This window comes from Pollicipes pollicipes, unplaced genomic scaffold (assembly GCF_011947565.3).
Source record: "Pollicipes pollicipes isolate AB1234 unplaced genomic scaffold, Ppol_2.1 Scaffold_7231;HRSCAF=8579_pilon_pilon_pilon, whole genome shotgun sequence".
In the NCBI taxonomy this organism is placed as follows: domain Eukaryota; kingdom Metazoa; phylum Arthropoda; class Thecostraca; order Pollicipedomorpha; family Pollicipedidae; genus Pollicipes; species Pollicipes pollicipes.
This window is the reverse complement of record NW_023597034.1, coordinates 34,355,136-34,373,394: the sequence shown is the minus strand read 5'-3', so window position 1 is coordinate 34,373,394 and position 18,259 is coordinate 34,355,136. Positions and strand designations below refer to the sequence as shown.

General features: G+C 52.1%; 1 protein-coding gene across 1 annotated transcript; it reads right to left on the bottom strand.

The window, feature by feature from the left end:
* Positions 1-844: 844 nt before the first annotated feature.
* LOC119110225 (uncharacterized) lies at positions 845-16,779 on the bottom strand. Its single transcript, XM_037233965.1, has 3 exons — positions 16,747-16,779; positions 9,791-9,850; positions 845-1,977 (listed from the first exon to the last, which is right to left on the bottom strand). The coding sequence occupies exons 1-3, from the start codon at positions 16,777-16,779 to the stop codon at positions 1,750-1,752; spliced, it is 321 nt and encodes a 106-aa protein (XP_037089860.1). The 3' UTR covers positions 845-1,749.
* Positions 16,780-18,259: the final 1,480 nt, after the last annotated feature.

Here is an 18,259-nt window from a genome sequence, read left to right as displayed (position 1 = left end):
TCACAGAAGCACGCGCACAGCAGTCTTGTATTACATGACGCACAGATTCAGCAACAGTTCGTAGCGACGGGGATGGAGATGAACAACCTCGAATCGAGCTCCTCGTGGCGCATGAGAACATGTCACGTTCGAACCCCACGAGCCCGCACAAAAAGTCGACATGGACAAGTTTCCGCATGGAAGTAATCATCGAGTGCAAAATATGGACGCCTGGAGCTTCCAGACTTCATCACGAACAATGCGCTCATGGGCAATACGTTATAAATAGCTAAAATAGGAACATTGACAGTACGTGAAACGACGTCGATCTTTACCAATGTGCGGGAGTACATATGCACGCGCAAATGACTGTCAAACATTAACCACTTCCGTCCTCAATGAATTCTTGCATGCAAACTTTCAGCAAGTGCCTCTTCTTACGTGCCAGTTTGCGTTAGGTTCCTTTCTCTGCTCTCGATATTTTTATTCCGTTCATCCATTTCTGTCATGATCTGTCTTATTTACCGCCATCCTCTGTTTTGTTATCTATTTTTATATTTTCTGTGACTTTCTGCCTGTTTCGGTTAATCAATCCTTCCATTGTTCCTCTCTCCTCTCGCTCCGTCCCCTTATCCCTCTCCCTTCCTCTTTCCTTCCCTCCCTCTCTACCTCCCTCCCTCACTACCTCTCTCCTCTCTCCCTCCCTACCTCCCTCCCTGCCTCCCTGCCTCCCTCCCTGCCTCCCTCCCTGCCTCCCTGCCTCCCTCCCTCCCTCCCTCCCTCCCTCCCTCCCTCCCTCCCTCCCCCCTCCCTCCCTCCCTCCCTCTCCCGCTCCCTCCTTCTCTCTTCCTCCCTCTCCCCTATCTCCCTCTCCCTCACACACACAATTTCACTCTCTGCTTCCCCTTTCCTCGCACCCATTCACTCATCCCGTGCAAGCAATCACCGCGCGGCCCGCCACCCCCTACGTGCCCCATTTGATTATGATACACATGGAAGAGAGCGGCATGACACCCCCAGCCGCGGACCAGCTGACCCCACTGGCCAAAGACCGACACCTCCCCTCCGCAGTCAGCGGCCGCAACACTGACAGAGCTGGCTGCTGACGCATGAGACATGCCGACAGAAGATGGACAGCACACAAACGTAATCACGGCAGCTGCAGACGTGTCGGCGGAAGCAGCTTAGTATAGGCTACCCTCGGCAGGAGGTACTATTGCAAGTTCATCAGCTTGGTGCGAATAGAGTGCTATAGTCTCCAAAAGCAATCCACAGACCGGGCAAGCATCACGGGCCGCGCTAAGCTACTCTTATGGTACACGGATAGTAGCGATCCAATACAGCAGTGTTCTGCCTCGTGGGCAGAACTATGGCACAGAGCGCCTACATATTAGCGTCACCACAACATTCGGGACAGCGATGTTCCCGGTGGCAGTCTCCTCACATGGTCGCCCCATCACCACGTGACCGTGACCCGGTGGCCGTGGTCGCTCTGTGCGTTATATTCCGCGATGGCACGAACCCTCGAAGGGGTTCGCTGAAGGGCCGACGCGCTCACGCTTCCCAGCGCGCGCCGTGGGTCGGTTACCACCGCGGCAGTCCAGGGTGCATTTCAGCCCACACGATGCTGCTGGCCTCACCCGGGGCGTGTGATGTTCGGACCGTAACAGAGTCGCGTCTGATGCTGGTCGGTCACACGTTGGTTTGGTGAACGCCGCCCGAGAGACTTATCGCACGTTGGTCTGGTGACGGCCGCCCGAGAGCCTCGCATCACACATTGGTCTGGTGAACACCGCCCGAGAGACTCTCGCGCTGCTCGCGCTGCTCGGCGATCACCAGCGACACCAGGTCGACGGCGGACTTGACCTTGCGCGCCGCAGTCAGCTGACTGGTGATGGGCACCATCAGCGAGTTCTGGCGCGGCCGGCTCGGCGAGTGGCTCGGCATCATGTAGTGGCAGAGCATGGCGTCCTCGTCCATCGAGTTCATCCGCGAGCTCTGTCGGGACAGGGTGGCTGGTGAAGCGGCGATAACGGCTGGCCGCTCGAAGGACTCGCTGGAGCGCTGACTGGGGACTACCGTGTTATCCAGCCCAGATGGACAGAATACAAGAGGCACGGATACCGCGAAAGTCTTGCTTCACTGCAGGGCGTCTTTGAACAGGTCAGTTTAACGTCAAGGTGCAACGCACTCACGCAGCGAGGTGGGAATATTTAAAACATTGGCTGTTTTACGTTGTTGGTAACGTTGGTGGGCTGGGTATAGCCACAGGTAAGAAGCAGACGACTGAGGTAATGACAGCCAACGCACAGCCCACCAGCTGGCCGCGAAAAGCCGTCCGAAACCACCTCAACGCAACAATTTAGCAGATCGTGTCCCGCTAAGTGTCATGACGAGAATGAAGCGTCCACCAGTACAGCGCAAGCTGTAATGGTGTTGTGCACGGGATCGCGGGCCCCGAGGTCTCACAGCTCAGGCCTGAGTTTTATTTCTGTCGCCATTTTCAGCTCTTCTAACCGTGCCTGATTTAACGCGCAGCATATTTGGGAAAGCACATCCTTACGCTCTGGACATCCCCTTCGAGTGGAAGATGTTCTCCGTACTTTCGAACATGCACGTGGATGTGAATTGACGTTTCGTGTGACCGATTTGCTCGAAAATATCATCCATGCCCTGGGGCTTTGCGGGCTGACATGGAAACACCGTGTTATACCACGAAAAGGCTTATTTAATTTATCGTGCTGGCAAAATGCCTGGCAGAACAGACTGCCACTTTGAGGAGTTCGAGTCGAGGCTTGACGTCTTGTGTTCATGGGTCTAACTCAGCAGGTGACTAACTAACTGAACAGTGATCCCGAGTCCATGGTTACATGGACTGGCTGCATGGTTACATGGTTACCTCCTGGTTTCCAATAAAACTGTTCGCTTAGCGTAAAGGTTGTTAGAGATATTAGGCTTTCACGCATGCAGAAACATTTTAAATCACTGCTTATTTGGAAAGCGTCTGAAAGGGCGGTAAGAATAAAACAATGCACAGCCGCGACGTGGCACGGCTGCCGACTGCAGCACCGTTCCGGTTAACTTGAAGCGCTCGCAGTGCCGTTCATCAAACTCGAGGCGAACCAGAGCTGGCGCCACCTCGGGACATGGTGCGGCGGGGTGGGGAGGGGCTCTCGCCACCCCAAGAGGCCTCTCGGGCCGGGCGGCTCGGGTTTCTCCAATCAGCCGGCGCTCAGTAATAGGCAGAAGCACGGTCGCCGTAGTCGAGACGTGCTCAAACAATGGCGATTGGTGAGGCGGCCGTGCTCCGCCGAGCGAGCACCGGGCTGTCGTTGCCACAGCGGGCGCTGGATTCTGATTTCGCTCTGAACTGTTATTAGAGTGAATGCGTTTCGTACACGTTCATCGCGCTACTAGGCCCATTGGGTTGATTCGGCGAGTTTGTTTCAGGCCTGCTGTACCATTTCGTGCGTGTATGATGCGGAGGCGTTTCAGAGGATTTGCTTTCTACAGCCCGAGAAGCATTTTCAGAAGGACTGAATTAATGTACCTGCGACCGTGCGGAAAGATCAGGCCACGCAGGATCACCGAGTCGACCCTATGCCATTGGATGCTTGTTTTTGGAATAGCTAACCGAACATTCAGTAAAAAAACAGCACATAATAAACGGCAGGCTTCACTACGCTCTCTGCGTCAATCTAGTGCTCACAGTAGCATGATGTGTAACTTTTTCACCTTACATGCATTTCCGTTCTCCATCGCACGACTTATCACGTATTCCTGCAGCTTATCGACGGTAACTCAGGCCCTTGCTTACAATCGCACATAGGCACGTTTACATGCTATTTAAATATGATTGACGGAGTGTCGCGGGTCTTCTGGGTGCCACAAACGGACGGTTGAAAACAATGCGCGCACGATTCAAATGGGGATAGACTGACCGTATTTTTGGCAGCGATGGAGGGTGAAGTACCACTGAATTGCATTGAACCACTTGACACCGTGCCGAGCAAATCCCGTGCTGCCCTTTTTTTTGTTTGAATTGGTTCTTTATGCTTTTTTTTACTATTTCCTTCATCTTTCACGTTGCTTAGAACGATTTCACTTACTGCATCCTTGTTAACGCTTCGCTTCACTTATTTCAGTTTATCATCTTTTTTCATTTCATTATGTCCCGTGAATTCATTCCACAGCGGAATCGATACCTTCAGGTCAAAAGGCTACGATCATCACTACAGGTAAGCAACCAGCATACATAAAACTATTTCGCAAGTGAAAGGACAGCGGACAAAAATGACCTACTGATTCAAGCAAGCGCGAAAGCTGGCGCACTAAACCAAACCATGCTGTTACGGTCATTGTCCTGATTGTTTCCTTGTCGCATTGTCCCGGACTGCCCGAAAGAGGACTCCCCGAAAGAGGACTTGACGACCGGCCCGCTAAGAGAGCCACTCTGTGCTTCGGTGCCATCCATTTAGCCGAGCCCATGCATGAGCCGAAGGGAGCAAAAACGGAGCAGCCTTTTCCACGCTAATGGACGTAGTGCCGCTCCGTCACTGGCCCAATGGGGGACACGGTGCCGCGAAAAACGGCTCATTCACAGGAGAACGGCCGGTGTCACACAGGGAGAAAAGACGACTGGGAGGGCACGGGCTCGGGAAGCCATGGTCGAGAGGGCGGTGACCGAAAGGGGGCACAAGCGGAGCATCTTCGTGCCTGAGGTTTAACAGCTGTAGAATCTGCGACTGCCTGGGAAGTTCAGTTCGGTCGGACAGCAAACAGTTCAATAAAATGTCCGAGCCCAAAAGCCATACCAACTTCAGACTCCGGCGTCTATTTTCCTTATCCTTAAGAAATCCTTAAGAATCCTTAAGAATGCAGCAGCTGCTCAAAATGATCGTTCATTTTTATGTCGAATCTAATTTGTATTTATGGAAGTGAATAGCGATAAATGACAAACAAGGGTACAATGGGGGATACAGACGAAGACGCATTATTTTTTACTAGAATATGACATCTTTCAGCCCTGTAGCATCTTAAGTGTTCTGCAACTTTTTTTAGGCCTCACTCACTGTATTAGATCATCTAACTAACCCGCGAAGAACAAAGCCACCGCTAACCCGGCGGCAGACACCGTCTGACCCTTCTGACTCTCTTCCTCTGTGAGACCTGTCCCCGTAGACGTCGAGCCCGTCTCCTTCGATGTCCGCTTCGAAACGTCACGGGACGGTTCGTCTTCCTATAACGTAGGGTCCGAACAAAGATGGGAAAACAGCCGAGAAGCATATGCGGGTGTGCAGTGAAAATAGCGAGATAATTATGGCAGCCCCGGATCGCCACACAGCCGCGACATTCCATGATCGCAGTCCTTTCAGGATAGATATTCGCGTGGACCACGACCCCATCACCTGGGAGCTCAGGAGCACCCGATCCTCCTTTGAGCCACAAGCCCGTATGGCTGCACGGTCATTGCACTTGTTTTGTCAATGTCACGGAATGGTGAACCGTAGTGCCTGCTAACGTAACGTGCCTTGCATGAAAACGCCTAATCTGTGGCGCGGCGGGTGCCGAATTAGGCTTAGGCTGGGTTTATTCGGGCATCGCAACAATATGGGTCTAAAAAGAAATTTTGAGTAGGAATTTTTCATCTCCATATTTATACACAGATATATATATATATATATATATATATATATATATATATATATATATATATATGTCCGGGAGTCCGGCAAAGAATAACCTACGCGAGAAGCTTTTCGCGGAATCAAACCTTAGCGGTGCTGCCAGGATGTTGGACAGCTCCATTTAGCAGGATTCCCTCTAAAAACTCACACTCAACGATCCGACCGTCAAGTGTTTTTCTGCTGTAAACAAACCCTGCATGATACGAGGGACGAAACTGTTGGTTCGGACTTCAGACTCCCAATATAAAGAACTCGGGTTCAGATCCCAGTTGCGCCGTGGGTCCTGGACGTCAACATGACAACCGCAGTCACCGGAGTTCCATGAAAGGTTCGCGACGGACGAGCATCGAGCGTCGCGAGAACACTGCGTTCTCTGTAGATAAGAACGCAGCGCATTGCTTTTCTGTCTGCGCAGCCGTTTCTGCTTTCATCTGTACAGATATTTCGTATGAAACGTGTGTGCCGCCAATGAACAAATGCTATTGAGGCGCTGAACAGAGATGATAACAAAGACAGAGAGCCGATGGCGCGTTTTTTTTGTGTCAGATCTTGTCAGTTATCCATCTCACGGTAGCAGCACCCATCTAACTGCCACGGAGGCCTGCCTGGCTCACAACGGCCTCCATCGGCCGGTCCTGAGGAGCTGCCAGGCGAGTCACCAGCGAGGCCCGTACGGGCGGCCGCCGCGGCCTCGATGCCGGCTCTCCCGCCAGCGAGGAAGCGCGGCTGAGTGGGCGGCGGCGTCCGTCCGTCCGCCACCTATGCATTGTTCAGCTGGCTGTCTGGGACGCTGCTGAGGCTCAGATCACGGCCCCGGCTGGAGGCCGCCAGCGCCGCCGGGTACCGCGCCGGAGGTGGACGGTTTGGCCGGATGCCGGCGCCGCCGGGTTTCCGCGCTGTTGGGGGAGGGTTTGGCCGGCTGCCGGCGCCGCCAGGATACCGCGTCGGAGGTGGAGGGTTTAGCCGGCTGCCGGCGCCGCCAGGATACCGCGCCGGAGGTGGAGGGTTCGGCCAGCCGCTGGCACCGCTGGAGGGTTTAGCCGGCTGCCGGCGCCGGAGGACCGCGCCGGAGGTGGAGGGTTCGGCCAGCCGCCGGCACCGCTGGAGGGTTTAGCCGGCTGCCGGCGCCGCCAGGATACCGCGCCGGAGGTGGAGGGTTCGGCCAGCCGCTGGCACCGCTGGAGGGTTTAGCCGGCTGCCGGCGCCGGGGGACCGCGCCGGAGGTGGAGGGTTCGGCCAGCCGCCGGCACCGCTGGAGGGTTTAGCCGGCTGCCGGCGCCGCCAGGATACCGCGTCGGAGGTGGAGGGTTTAGCCGGCTGCCGGCGCCGCCAGGATACCGCGCCGGAGGGGAAGGGTTCGGCCAGCCGCCGGCACCGCTGGAGGGTTTAGCCGGCTGCCGGCGCCGGGGGACCGCGCCGGAGGTGGAGGGTTTAGCCGGCTGCTGGCGCCGGGGGACCGCGCCGGAGGTGGAGGGTTCGGCCAGCCGCCGGCACCGCTGGAGGGTTTAGCCGGCTGCCGGCGCCGGGGGACCGCGCCGGAGGTGGAGGGTTTAGCCGGCCACCGGCGGGCGGAGCCGCTGCCGACTTCTAGCAGTAGGTTCGTTGCGAAGGAGAGGGGAAGTTCGCGGGCTCTGGGACGCGGGGTGCCGAACGGGGGTCGTCGTAATTAGGTCTGGGGAGGTTGTCTGCTTTTTCTCTAATGCAGTGCGGGAAAGAGAAAGGGCTGTTCAAGTTTCGACTTCAAAATACGACAGCAGTTGTGTGGTGGGAGGCAAGTGCTACCACCTCATCCCGTTTGAAGCATTTCAAAGCTGCGCTCCCTGCGTAACTTTGCACTTTCATCTCACATTTTGAGAACGCTAGGGAGCTTGTACAAAACTATTACGGGTGAGTGCTTTTGAAGCCCTGCAAGATCTCTTACCCGGAGAGAAAGGGGAAAGATACAGCAATGCGACGAACGTCGGGAGGTTTGTTTCCCTTGAGAGCGCATAAGACGTAAGAGTGGTCAAATCAGGCAGCTTTTTCGTGGAGATGCCATCACTATCTGGTCATCTGCACCCTCTCTACACAAGGCCTTGCATGTATCGGTGTCTCCACTTGGCCGTCCCTGTACATCGCATCACTGCCAACGAATAGTCTTGCTCAAGGTCTATCTGTCAATGCACTAAAACTGAAAGCGGTGCCCAGATTAGCTTTCAACTCACCCACCGAATGCACTATGATGCATGCAAGATGATCTAAAGCACTCAGATGTTTGTCAGTCATTCACCTTCATAGAAGAGCTTGCGCCTTGAGAAGCGTTCCGCGCTCTCTCACCTAGATAACTTTAACGCGCGCCACAATTAATAAAAGGGTTGAGTAGGAATCCAAGCAACCCGAAGCAAGGAATGACCTATTCAACTTTCCACGCAAGATTAAGAGATTGCTAGCGACCAAACGCACTACTCTCTTTTCACCAGATAGCTCACGATACAGACATCGCGCTTGGGTTACAAGAATAAAGCCAAAGTAAGCTGTGCAAATTCACAGGGTACATTAGCATCTGAAGTAAGAAATGTGTGCATACTACGCCTAAGGATATATTGTATGCAATCGACCTAGATTACATATAATGCATACCTTTATGCCATAGCATTTTGAGAACGCTTTTTTGTATTTTGTAGCGTTATGGAAAAGTATTTTGTAAATGCTTACTTACCTGGAGACGATTCACTATCTCTAAATCATCGAAACCCAAGGAAATGCTTGCTCTAGACAAGACATGATAAACACATGCGACTAAAAGACATGTGAAGAAATAAAAAGTCTTCGAGAAAAACGCAAATAACACGACATGACGTACTTTTTAGTATTGTAACCGACAGTGCAGTGCCGATTTAATGCTAACAAGCTCTTGGTATTAGCATCGTGTGTGAGCAGCATGCGAGATACAAAAGGCTTAAAACACTGGGGCTGACAATTGGAAGCAACCTTTTTACATCACAGCTCATGGGACAGATTTCGACATTCGCATCGAAAGAATGTTTTTGACATGAAGGCAGGAATCGCTTAACCCTCCTCCGAGCGGTTAAGCTGCCTATTAATGTTTTCCGTATTTTCCGTTTTACGGCTAGCACTAATTCGTGTTGATTAACTTGAAACAATGTTGTATCCATATCACCGGTTTTCTCAGGCGAAAGTGTACCTTTTGTGAACGCTATGCAACACGCATGAGATGTCTGCATCTTGCTGCTCCTGCTTTAGCAAGAGGGTGACCCGCCTCGCATGGCTCGTTTTCCAACAACCCAGACTGCATTTCGACTCGGGAAAATATCTGCTGGAGCTACCGGACTTTTGCCAAGCCAAAGAACGCTGTGGCGGCCCAGCGGCACGCTGTCAGCGCTGTTTTCCGTTTCAATTGGCAACGCACTGGCGCGCTATTTCGTTTTCTGCAAGCATGCTTCCTTCTCCAGCCCCAGACAAGCAGGCATGAAGGTCGCACAGGTTAGAAACACAATCACAACACGGTGTCAGTCGACTGCAAAACAGGGGTCCCGTGGAGAAGGGGCGGGCTGTCGTGCCGACTGATGAGACTACGCACCATTTCACCAGACAACACAGATGAGTGTGGTGTGCGGCTGGGGGCTGGCCGCCGGCACTACTTATGTGATTGTTCATTTAGTGTCCTTGTGTGCGTATTTGTGTAACAGGTAAGTGTGCTTTGACGTGAAACTGTTGATGATTGTGTTTTGGTGTGAGGAACTTACCGTCTGCCTGTCGTGTGTAAACAACCAGTCAACTTTACAATGACCCTACAGTTTTGTTACATTTCAGAACCAAAGCTCGGAAATCAAACAAACGTTTCGTGACGATGAACCACAATCGTTAAAAGTCGTATACCATCATGATGTAATTTGAAGTCTCTATACTACCATAAAAAATGTGCCTATCTGTGATTGTTGCCTTGTGCAGATTGACGTGAAGGAAACTTTGCGTCATGAACAGTGCACTTGTGCAGTTCTGTGCAACATCTCTCAGTGCGGCTTGGCGGCGTGACTACGTGTTGACGTGCCCACGAACGCACGGGAGCAGGTCTCGTGGCGCACGGAGTGTGACGCGGGTGACCGTGTGTCCAGATCACATACGTTGGACGTTTCGACGTAGCGGGACATTCTCCTTTGATAGCCGTCCGACACTGACAGTTGCTGAAACATCGCACCAGTCACCGGTCAGAGCCGAGCCAGCAGGAGCGCGCCGCTCGCGCGCGCCACACTCGCCGCCGCAGGATCCGCGGCGCAGCCACACAACGGTACGGGCGCGGCGGATCACGCTAAAGAAACGACGCGGAGTGCGGTACCAAGGACTAAATGACGAGGGCTGGCCGTAAGGAATATATCAATTACGGGGCTGCTGTATTCAGATCATAATTGCCAGGTCATTGTACGCCGTATCCACCTAGTAGCTGACATGTTGGCGAAGGCGGTGAACGGGGCAACGCGAGGTCCTAACCGCACGGCCAGGAGGTCATGCCGAAAAAGTCTGTTACTGTTCTGCTTCGATTTAAGTGATGCGATTAAAAGGGTGATCAGTGCAGCATAGAAGACGCTCACTAACACACGCATGCACCAAGTATGCCACTCGCCCTTTTCAAAACTAGGTAGTTTACAGTGTGAGGACATGGCTCACAATGGGTGAAGGGTTGACATAAGGGCATGTCAGCTGATTAGGATACGTGGGAGACTTCTCCACAAGAACCAAACGAGTGGATGCTGGCTGGTGGGACTCAAGTACATTAGCAACGATTAAACCAGCTGACGCGGCACACATATATGCATCACCAGGAGCAGTATGCAGTGCACATATATAATGTGGGGTGAGAGCGTTTGTGATTGTCTTAAATTAGTTCAGTTAGATGACTAACAGTACTTGACGGCACGGTGCCGAGCCTTTAAACAGTGCGCACCTTCGTGGGATCCGCGTCTTGGGCTTTACGACCAATCGTAACATCACGCACCTGTCAAGAACATACCGCGGAAAATCATATGGCTGATCTGCTGACGTCGCATGGATGATCTGCTGATGTTGTCCACAAACTGGGGATGTGTGCTGCCGTAGAAGAACAATGACAAGAAAGGCTCTTTACCACTCCGGCGGTGTCTCCCGAATGTAATGCTGCCACATAGTAATCAAAGGTGATCAGCATCATTTTAGTTTCGCTCTTGGAAAGACCAGGCCGACAGCATGAAGGTCTAAATCTTCATTGCCTGGAACCCATTTCATATATCTTCCGTATTCGGCCCTAATATTACAAAATTGCACCTGCTTTCAAATTATACGTTCAACCAACACGAAGCTCAAAACCAATAGTTATTAGATGGAATTTAAAAACCAGCAATGCTTTATTGATGGTTTGCTTGTATGTCGTGCTCGTAATCGAATTCGTTTTACAGTGCTCGTATTATGACCGCATGAGCACTACCTGTGGCATGTGAGTTAACATCACGACTGTGGTAATGCCCACAGCGTGCTGGTTGGCAGTACCGCACAAGCAAATCGAGCATGTTACAAAATGGTGTTCCGGTCATTGTTTCGGATAGAAAAAGAGCCCTAAAATGTCTCATTAAATGAGTGTCGATGGAATCAGAGGTTGCGTCAAGAACCTGTCACGTTTGTGGAAAGTGCACTGTTCAGTTGTCAATAATGCAAGTGACAGAAACTACGAAATCGCGCAGCGGACAGAAATCTATGCGAAATCCTAGATTTACGGTCCTGTTTTGGCACTCGGAGGCAATTTTATGGAGTCCGAGTAAAAGTTGGTCTCCACTTCTGTGGAAGTTTGCTCGTCGGGTGCAGTTCCAGTGCACCTTGACACGTCCCGGACACAGTGGTGCCGCATAGCGCCTGCTTTCCTCGAAAACTCAGCGGACCGAGCCCGTAAACTCCTGGTGCCTGATGCGGCAATAAATCGCAGCTACCTGACCAGCCCGAATTCACCGCCGTCTGGAGGTGAATTGAAATGAAAAACAGGCAGCTGATGTTAATCCTGGGATGTGGCTCGTCCGAAGACTCCAGAAGTGACATTGACGAAACCTATCGGCGTTGCCGCTAATCCACTTCTGTTCAGTGAAAACTACAGGACAAGGTTAAGTCGACATCTTTATTTCAAAACGCAAAAGTTAATTCGATGAATTTTCGTCCACTGTGCCAGTGCTGTTTTTTTACAGGAACTTCCCGCAGGATAAATAAATGCGACCGAGGTTTCAACCAAACTCGACCATTTTCATTATGCGTAGCCCAGAATAATGCTCATACCAATCATCATCTCTCCTCCCCGTACATCAACCTCTATTGCAATTCATTTCGCTGCCCAGTCGACCATAACTTCAAACCGCGCCATATGATTTGATGGCCGTGCTGTAAAGCCCGAGGTTTAGGCGCCCGGGCGCCGAAAGGCCTCGTAAAAAGCTGTATGAGGATCCGGATCCAGTCCCCAGGCCTGGCGCCGGGCGCGTTTTGTGTAAGGCTGGCTTCGAACGTGACATTCCCACGTCACGGTCTGACAGTTCGGGGAATCCTACCGCCGATGGCACTCGCGTCCATCTGTATGTGGGCGTAATTTGGCTTCGTTAGCCCCACAGCCACAGGTTGACGTAGGCGCACCGGGATATGGGGCTGAAGATAGGACGAGATAAGATTTTGTGATACCATTTTGGGAATAAAAAGCTGCTTGTTATAGATTCTGTCGTGTAGTTGTACTCTGATTATTTTTGAGTGTCTGAGTCGTACACACGACATCGTGGCCCATTTACAGGACATTAATTATCAAGGTTGGTGGTTCCTCAATGCAATGTAATTCTATATCCAATGTCTACATCATTACCTCACACACCACGCCCTCTCTTTTCCATCAGAGTAATTGTCCACTTTGACGGATGAGGAAGATCCATAACAAGCTTATCTGTCCAGGGGTGAAAGTCATAAGGCGAACCTACAATCCTCGCTATTTCAGATCGGTCCGTGTAAGTATGCACGAGCCAGAAAACAAGTCATTTTTTTACTTATTTCGATGCTTACCCAGACCGCCTTGAGAGTTAAAAAGTAGCCTTTACCCGATGCTTGCGTCAGAACCATGCTAGGTGCATCCACTAGACTCGATGCGTCTGAAATACAATCATTTTTACATTCCGCAAGATGTAAATTCCTTTTAGGTCTAGTTCTGAACCATGACGTCACCAGAACGACAGTTGCTGCCTCCGCATGCGGTAACTCGCAGTTGACTTCCTAATTTTGGAACGTTCTGACGTCAGTCTTTGACTGATTTGGCTGTCTGCCAGAAGGTCACTGACACCACATGAGGTAACATCAGGCCATCACCTGAAGTCATATGAGGTCAGTTTGTATATTACGCAGCGACATTTTTAATTACGCTGATTTGTAAAAAAATAAACGTTATTCCTGACGACGTCTATGTGCGATGCGCATTAGAATAGTCCAATATGGCTTACACTCCCTTCCAAACAGGCACTGCATTTCGGCAAGCCAACACACGCTATACGCACGCGCGAGCACACGCACACACGCACGCTTCCCTCGCCACACGCATGCACGCAGAGCCCCCCTCCCCCTTCCCCCCTCCCGCCTCCACGCTCGCTTGCCCCACCGCACGCCCGCTCGCCCCCCCGCACGCACGCAAGCCCGCACGCATGCAGGCTCGCCCGTCCGCACACATCCAGCAATATTCACGCGCACAACGCCGCTATGGGAGCTTCAGCCGCACGTGGTCGACATCTCATGGTTCACAGCTAACCGAGGCGGTCTAGCTCGGGTCGTGCTCAGATCGTCTCGCTACAGGACATACACGGCGAACTGCGTGGCTTGTGCTACCCCCGCGACTTCTCCCGAAAGGCACTGGAGCGCGATTCAGAGATCTGGCCTCCGGTCGCTTTTACTCGGCGTTCTTTTGAACAGCTTAGTGCTCTTTTCTGCTGGCGACAGCGTCGCGCTACATCACAGCGAGAGTCGGGCTATTGTGTCCGCCAAAACGGATAAAGACAAAGAACGGAAGAGCAAACGCGCAGAGCTTATGGCCGGATCAGAGCTGCGCTGGCGGCTTTAGATGAAAGGTTCTGCGCCAGTGCTCTCAAGGTTGATGCCAGCAAATCTCAACTCCTTGCGTTGGAAAATCAGCCAAATTTGTGCGATAATCCCAAATTTCACATCACTTCCGTCACATGAATCTCAAACTTTGTGACGGGGTACAGAGTCTGGGCGCCGTCTTCGGTAATACGATGTCCCGGGACGCCCATGTTGGTGTTACCAGCCAGTGCTGCCTTGATATCGTAGCCTGTCACGTGCGCCACCTCGTGCTCCGGAATGTCATCACCTTTCCCGTGACAATTCTTGTTTTCTCGCAGGCCCGTTTCTGCTTTTCGATGTAAGCATGTGCGTCAAACAGTATTTGGACAAAGTGGAAAGTAGTTCTAAGCTTTGTACAAATGCATTTTTTGGCCACGGGAAACTTAATCATGCTTCGGGCCCACGTGAGAGACTGGGCTGGCTGCTCAGCCATCCGCTGACCAGCCACGTGACCTTCCGAGCGCTGAGCCCCTGGTGTTTATCCTCTTTTCAAACAACCTGACACAACAGAAAACCATCGGGCCGGTTGTCACACATGCCACCGCACGATACTGAACCGGAGCCGAACGGAAGCAGTTTTGCTCAAGGACTCGTGCGGTATGCAAACAGCCACCATCAGAGCTCATCGCACTGAGACAACCGAGTGACATGCACACGTTAAAGGTGTGAATGCTGAAGCGAACACCCCACCGAGCATCCATCGCAGGAGCGGCGGCCACACCTGCATAACGTGCTAATATGCTCGCCTTAGTGTGCTTTACAAACAGCGTTTGCGTGTAATTTTTTCCGCGACTCTCTTGACAAGGGGCTCAATGGCCATACTGCCGTGAATGACTCCAAGACCGTATCATACAAATCAAGACGCAAATACACATTCAGCAGCTTTTACGCGCACCTTCACCGGCACGCATCGCCTCTGACTCATGCACACAAGGCCGTCCGCACCTTCACACTTTTGAGCTCAGTTAGGTGGGCATGTCACCATTATTGTAACTGGTTATCCCGTCTTCATACGCCACGCACGCCAAGAAGAACCAGTGCTGATCGCCGCAGGCCGGTATATCCACAGCAGTTAACAAAAGTCGATACTATGAGCGAACTTTGCGCGTGCAGACTTTATTTCAAGACAGTACTTGGCTTAAGCACGTGTTCCCTTGGAAAAAAAAACACGCTGAAAACGTCCACTTCACTGTTGCGAGCAGAATCACTTGCTCCTCGACTTTTGTTGAATTTTCAAATCTGAAAATCCCATGTAAGTAAATGGAGCATACCTTTCTGCTTCACATGCTGTCCCATGCTGGCGTGGTATTGATTTGAGCCGCTCGAACAAACCACCGGCGCCGATCATATCTCACCACACCCGTCGTCGGCGCTGGACGTCCGTCGCTAAGCTCTCAGCCCCAGCACCAGCGGGCGATAAGGCAGCCACGCCTTGCGACCTTTCGGCCAGCCGCGGCTGCCGCGCCGCCGCATCGGCCGGGGAGGCGGCACTTCGACGTCCGGCTCGCGTCCGGCTCCGCCCGCGGAGACGCGTCACGAGCACACGCCGTCCCTCAGTGACGTCAGCGACCGCGCGCGTCCCCGCGATAGATCATGTTATAGCTCCCCGACTGTCAGCCGGTCCCTCGAGGTGCGCTGATCTTTCCTTTGCCAGTAGCGCAGTGTGTTTTATTGCGCCGGCCGCGGCGCCGGGACCTCGGCGACCGGTAGTCTGTGCTGAGCGCACGGCGTGGACTTGGGCGCCGTGGGGGTGATCAGACGACAGCCGGCTACCCGGCTGAATAGGAAGCGTCCGCTGGGATACAGTCGAGGGTGTGCGACACTATCAATTTACAACTGTCCGTGTCAGATGTCCGTTCTCGCCGCGGTAGACGGCGACGGCTCGTCTTCGGCGCAAACATAAATCAGCCAATGACCGAGCCGGGACGTCTGGTTTACACGATGCGCCATTCGGCGGGAGCTGAGGCTCGCATCATTTACAAGGGCCGAACATTTCACTGGTCAATAAAGTAAGTACCTCTTATGCAAAATGAAGTTTCCTAGGCCGTGCAGCATCCCTGCGCTGTGTGGAAGGTACGAATGTACGAATAGCAATACTTGTATTTACCCTTCCGGAGCATCATCTTGGCGAATCCGCACGACATCGTGAATCAATTTGATTAAGTTATTTAGCAAAGGAGAAAATGAATTAACATAAACATAAACATTTTTGGCAAAGGACGTCGGACGTTGATCAGACGGACACCATTTTCTGCCCTTTCCAACGATAAAATAAAGAACAGCTGCTCTTGTTTGCGTGGGACAGTGCAAGATTGTAAGTACGATGATTATTTCTATCCCACGGCAACAAATAGCTTACTTAGATAAATTAATTTTGGACAAGCTACTGAATTTACTACAGCAAACGACATCGACAAGTTCGTCATGCATGCTGACGAATGATGCCGAAGATCGTATCGAATCAGCGTTTTAAGCAAATGCATTACGCTCGCAAGTCCTTTATACCCGACGTGCGTGTACGCGGAGAAGTGAGGTTACCAGGCAACACGAGTTGGAGTACTTGCACCTTCATCCTTTACACGCTAGCTGTCGAACGCGGCCGGTATCCGGTGCCGACTACGGAAACTCCTAGAGCTCCTCTCGCTTACACATTAGAAAGAGAGGAGTAATCTTCTCTACAGACGGAACGATGTGATTATGTCTCTACCTCTTGCACAGTAAGCAGTGTGAGGCTGGTGGAAGCCGAGTGGCAGCAGGCTGGTTGGCATACGTGTTTTCGGAACTCGCAGCTGGATGTGTTTTACCCGCCAGCATCACCGCCATATGTGCGTCATAAAATAATCGAAACGCTGACAAAATAACTCGGCTCTGAAGTGCGCGGAGCAGCTATTTCTTCTTGCTTGTACAGGTGGGTAGCGTTAACTCACCTCTGCCTGCAAGATGGGCAGAGTTATCACACTCTCACCTGTACGGTGAGCGCCTCCGCCCGCGGCGTCATCTTGTAGGCTGGCAGTAGGGCTCAAGCATCCTGATCTTGCCCAGCGGTTGATGAAGAGGGCGATGGCGACCAGCCAGAGCAGCAGCAACCAGCAGGACGAGCCGGCCCTCCTCGGCCGTGACAGGCAGTGAAGAGCCTGGCTGGCTCCCCGCCGACTGACGCGTCTCAGAGCCTGAGGGAGACAGCTCAGGTGATCCCAGGTCAGCTCAGGCCGGCTCATCTAAGCCAAGTCCACATTGACTCAGGTCAGGTCAGGTCAGGTCGGGTCGGGGCGGGTCACCTCAAGTCACATCAGCTCAGATCACATCAGGTCACGTAAGGTTAGGTCAGTTCACGGACAGGTCAGCAAGAACTGAGTGCGGGACAAGACAGTGTCCAGCAAAATCGACGATGGAGTTGTTATCAAACAGCCATCAGTCCTGATTTCGACGAAAATGGGAGTAATCAAGCAAGCCTGGCTTGAACCCTGTCTTAAGTTTCAAGTGAACTGATTTTGAAAGAAGAAGCCGTTGGCGACATTCAATTGTGTTGGAAAACTATTAAAGCTCTTGATGAGTTCCAGAATCGCAATTAAAATTACCGTGAAGTTTGGATAGGAGAGAGAGCAGACCAGCCTCAAGTCCTAAATAATCTGTCTGCATAAGCACCAGCCAAGCAGAGGAGGACTCACAAACGATGCCATCTTGTAATCTGTGCTTGTGTACTACAGGGGCTGCCGTGATAACATTTCCCACCGGTCGGCATCTGCACTACTTTATTTAAGTTGGTGCCATCACTAGCAACCTGTACCACCGAAAGGTTATCTGGGTTATGCCTTAAGGCCCCGGTAGCGAGAGGTTTCTAGTTTATTAATATTGGGAATATGTCACTAGCACCAAGTTCTGGTTGCGACTAATTCTGCTTCTAGCGGCTTGCCATCTATAGAATATGGTCAATAATGACGATCCGCCGACGGTGAGCGACCGTGTTGCCAGATTTGACAGATGGCTCACCTGTGCCAGGTGAACTGGGTGTTTTAGAGCTATTGCGCTGTCTGTAATGCAAATAATTTCATGATGGACTATTGCATGTGCCTCTTTGCGTGTGATATGGGACACAGGCTAGGTAGTAACTATGCGCAAGTAAAATGGACTGAAGTACACTGTTAGCAAGGCATAGTGAGCGTTCGCGCGATATTCCTTCGCGTGGCTTTACTTTTCGCCTTCCTCATATCCCCGGGATATGGAATGCCTACCATGCACTGATGTTGCTGAAACATGAACTGTTTTTCAAAACCAAATAATTTTTGATGGATGACGAATAGATTAGGCTTCGCCCGCGCGCGCGTGTGCTCGCAGGCCCCGGGAGCGTTACGGGACACTGATCACGCCTGTTTGTCATGGGGACCGTTTACACGCATAAACGCAGCTCTTCCCTCTCTGGAAATTTTCCCGGCATGAAAATCGCCCTGTCCGCCCCACACAGAAAGCATACCGTTCGG